This window comes from Microtus ochrogaster, chromosome 4 (genome assembly GCF_000317375.1).
Source record: "Microtus ochrogaster isolate Prairie Vole_2 chromosome 4, MicOch1.0, whole genome shotgun sequence".
NCBI classification, from domain to species: Eukaryota; Metazoa; Chordata; class Mammalia; order Rodentia; family Cricetidae; genus Microtus; species Microtus ochrogaster.
The window spans coordinates 45,648,689-45,652,733 of NC_022011.1; the positions used below are offsets into that span (position 1 = coordinate 45,648,689).

Genomic DNA, 4,045 nt, shown 5'->3' on the forward strand with positions numbered 1-4,045 from the left:
GGTGGAGGAGGTGGTGATGGAGGGGATGGCGGTGGAGGGGGATGGCGGTGGAGGGGGTGGTGGTGGAGGGGGTGGTGGTGGAGGAGATAGACCCTAGAGATCACAGGCTAGTCTAGGCAATCAGTGAGCTCTGGGATCAGCTAGAGGCACTATCTCAGAAACCAAGTGATGAATGAACTGTGAGATGGCTCAGTGCATAAAGTTGCTGCCAGGCCTGACAGCCTGAATTGTCCCTGGCAGCCACATGGGAGAATGAAGAAACCTGTTCTCTCAAGCTGTCCTCTGATCCCCTCGTGCATGCCGTGGCACGCACGCACGCACACAATCACGCACGCACACACACACACACACACACACACACACACAGACGATTAAATAAACAAACATGGTAGTGACATGAAAAGTGGGAAGTCACAGTAGAAGACACCTGGTGTCAGCTCTGACCGTCATACACATGAGCGCACAGGTGCACACACATATAATATACACACAAAATCAATACATGGATTTACAAGGAGATAGATACAAAGAGAGTTTATACACAAAGCATATAAAGAGCATATGAGGAGATAGGAGTGGTTGGTACACCTTTAATCCCTGCATGCAGGAGGCAGGGACAGGTGGAAATCTTTGAATTTGAAGCTAGCCTGGTCTATACAGCAAGTTCCAGGTTAGCCAGAGTTACATACAGAGACCCAGTCTCAAGCAAATAAAAGTAACAATGATAAACCATATAAAGAATGTTTAGGTGTGATGCATAAAAATGACTGTTCTAAACATACATTAACTATATGCAGTCAGTTCCCTATTCCTATACAGGTTCAATCAACCTCAAAGGGAAAATATTTAGAAAAATACTTCAACTGAAGAGCATTTTTTTTCTGTTTTTATTTTTATTTTTTTCGAGACAGGATTTCTCTGGAACTTTGGAGCCTGACCTGGTGCTTGCTTTGTAGACCAGGCTGGCCTCGAACTCACAGAGATCCGCCTGCTTCTGCCTTCCAACTAGTGGCATTAAAGGCGTGGACCACCAGCTTCCAGTGAAAAGCATATTTTCCCTTTGTAAATAAAGTATATTGGTCATTTGCAATATCTCCATTCTGCTAGGCACTATAAGTCTATAGGCATCATGGGCATAGGAGACCACTTCCTAAATGTAATCTCAGTAGCACAGAAACTGAGAGAAAAAAATAATAAATGGGAACTCTTGAAACTGAGATGCTTCTGTAAAGCAAAGGACACGGTCAGCAAGACAAAATGACAGCCTACAGAATGGGAAAAGATCTTCACCAGCCCCACATCAGACAGAGATCTGATCTCCAAAATATACAAAAAACTCAAGAAATTGGTCATCAAAAGAACAAATAGCCGGGCGGTGGTGGCGCACGCCTTTAATCCCAGCACTCGGGAGGCAGAGGCAGGCGGATCTCTGTGAGTTCGCGACCAGCCTAGTCTACAAGAGCTAGTTCCAGAACAGGCTCCAAAACCACAGAGAAACCCTGTCTCGAAAAACAAACAAACAAAAAAAGAACAAATAATCCACTAAAAATTGAGATACAGACCTAAATAGTAACTCTCAACCAAGGAATCTAAAATGGCTGAAAGACACTTAAGAAAATGTTCAACATTCTTAGCCTTCAGAGAAATGCAAATCAAAACAACTCTGAGATTCCATCTTACACCTGTAAGAATGACCAAGCTCAAAAACACTGAAGACAGCTTATGCTGGAGAGGTTGTGGGGTAAAGGGAACATTTCTGCATTGCTGGTGGGAATGCAAACTGGTACAGTCACTTTAGGTATTGATATGGCGATTTCTCAAAAAAAATTAGGAAACAACCGACCTCAAAATCTAGCAATACCACATGTGCTCAACTATGCTCATAGCAGCATTGTTTGTCATAGCCAGAACCTGGAAACAACCCAAACGTTCCTCAACCAAAGGATGGATAAGGGAGATGTGGTACATTTACACAATGGAGTACTACACAACAGAAAAAAAATAACAGCATCTTGAAGTTTGTGGGAAAATGGATGGATCTAGAAAACATCATACTGAGTGAGGTATCCCAGACCCAGAAAGACAAATATCATATGTACTCACTTATAGGTGGTTTTTAAACATAAAGCAAAGAAAGCCAGCCTACAAACTGCAATCCCAGAGAACTCAGACAACAATGAGGACCCTAAGAGAGACATACATGGATCTAATCTACAAGGGAAGTAGAAAAAGACAAGATCTCCTGAGTAAATAGGGAGAGTGGACCATGGGAGAGGGCTGAAGGGGAGAGGAGAGGAGGGTAGTGGAGAAAAATATATAGTTCAATAAAAACAATTTAAAACATTAAAAAAGAAGTCTGTAGGCATCTAGAGTCTATCAAGAATGTGTGCAGTTCCTATGCAAATCCTAACCAGGGTTTCATGTAGCCCAGGCCAACCTCTAACTTACTATGTAGCTGAGTGTGACTTTGAGCCCTGACCCTCCTGCCTCCATCTTCCAGGAGCTAGGATTACAGGTATGGGTCACCACACCACCTTTCTGTGGTGCTAGGGATGGAACCCAGGGCCTTGGGCATGCCAGATGAGCTCTCTGCCACCTGAGTCAGATACCGTTCATTCTAGGGCAGGACTTGACCATGGCCAGATTTATAATTAATAGCACAGGGCATTTTGAAACCATTTCACTATGGATACTGAGGGATAGCTGTGGACAGGGAACACATATGCATATAAAAAGTATATGGTGTTTTAGCTATCGACGGCACGGGACTATGTCAACCCTAATCTCCCTTCAGTGAAGACATGGTATTTTCACAAATTTTCCAAACAAAAGTGTTCAAGTTGCCTCAAGTGCCTCCCCTCAGCCCATTGCCACCATCTTGGGGTCCAGGACTCACCCTGGACCACCAGCTCCACGTCTCGGTGCTGAGAGCCTGCCACATTGGTGGCCACACAGCTGTATTTCCCAGCATCCTCTTGCAGGGCCCGGTCAAGGTGGAGGCTGCCATCAGCACGGATAGCATGGCGGCTTCCTGGAGGGAGCTGGTGAGGACAGGGAGACAGGAGTTTGGAAAGAGAGATTGGCATTCAAGTGGGTAGAAGCCACCCCCAGGAGCATCTCTGCCACCCAGGCCTGTGGGGTACACTGGACCAAGAGACCAGGGACTGGTAGAAGAGCCAGCTGGGGTCAAGTGTGGCTTCCCAGCCCCCCTTCTCTGAGACTCGCCATCTCCTGAGATCAGCAGGGCAAGGGGGACCCCACTTCTGTGGTTCCACCGCTCCCTCAGCCAGCCAGTCAGGAAGGTAGGTGGTCCAGGGCTACCCGTCTAACCGAAAGCTGTCCCGTGAGAGTTAGTAAGAAGAATGTGGAGTTGGGGCAGAGATCTTGGGCTGAGGGGCAGTGGCAGCCCTCCCATGCCACCAAGGCCCCAGGGAGAGAAGTCACAAGCAGAGAGCACAGCCATGCAGATATGCAGAGAGCTTTACAGCTTTGGGGGCCTTCCCCAGGAGATCTACCACAACAGAGTGGATGGGGGTAGGAGATGTCCAGTTGCTAAATCCTGCTGAGAAGTTCTAGATCTTTCCAGGGCTTTCTAGATCTTTCTAGATTTGACCCCTTTGAACTTTCCCAGTCACTATCCCTGATCCCAACTGTACATTCTATACCCCCGTGCTCCCAACTGAGCCCCTAGGCCGTCTAGATCACAAACTGAGTGAGCCCAAAGGGGTCTCTCCGCACAGGGCAATTGAGCAGGGGTTTCACACTGTGCTACCCACCCTGAGTGCACAGAGGCCCATCTCCTCCCACACACCTGGCAGTCTGCCCTTGAGACTTCAGTGTTCAGAGACTACCCTGCAACTCCACAACCATATTTAACTGTACAGTCTGCAGAGCAGGTAGTGAGGCTAAAGAATGCCTAGGTTGAGCCCATGTGCCTTTAGGGTGCACTCTACGTGCCTTAGGATGCTCAGAGCTGCACTTGCTCAGAGACAGCAGGAGAAGGAAGGGAGGGAGGGAGGGAGGAAGGAAGGAAGGAAGGAAGGAA

At 47.2% G+C, this 4,045-nt stretch overlaps 1 protein-coding gene across 1 annotated transcript in view; it reads right to left on the reverse strand.

Annotated features, from left to right (window-relative positions):
* Hmcn2 (hemicentin 2) overlaps positions 1 to 4,045 on the reverse strand; it is a 155,259-nt gene that overhangs the window by 101,851 nt on the left and 49,363 nt on the right. Inside the window, exon 19 of the mRNA XM_013355724.1 lies at positions 2,897 to 3,041. Within this exon, the coding sequence (XP_013211178.1) occupies positions 2,897 to 3,041 (145 nt within the window). The remainder of the gene's footprint in view (positions 1 to 2,896; positions 3,042 to 4,045) is intronic.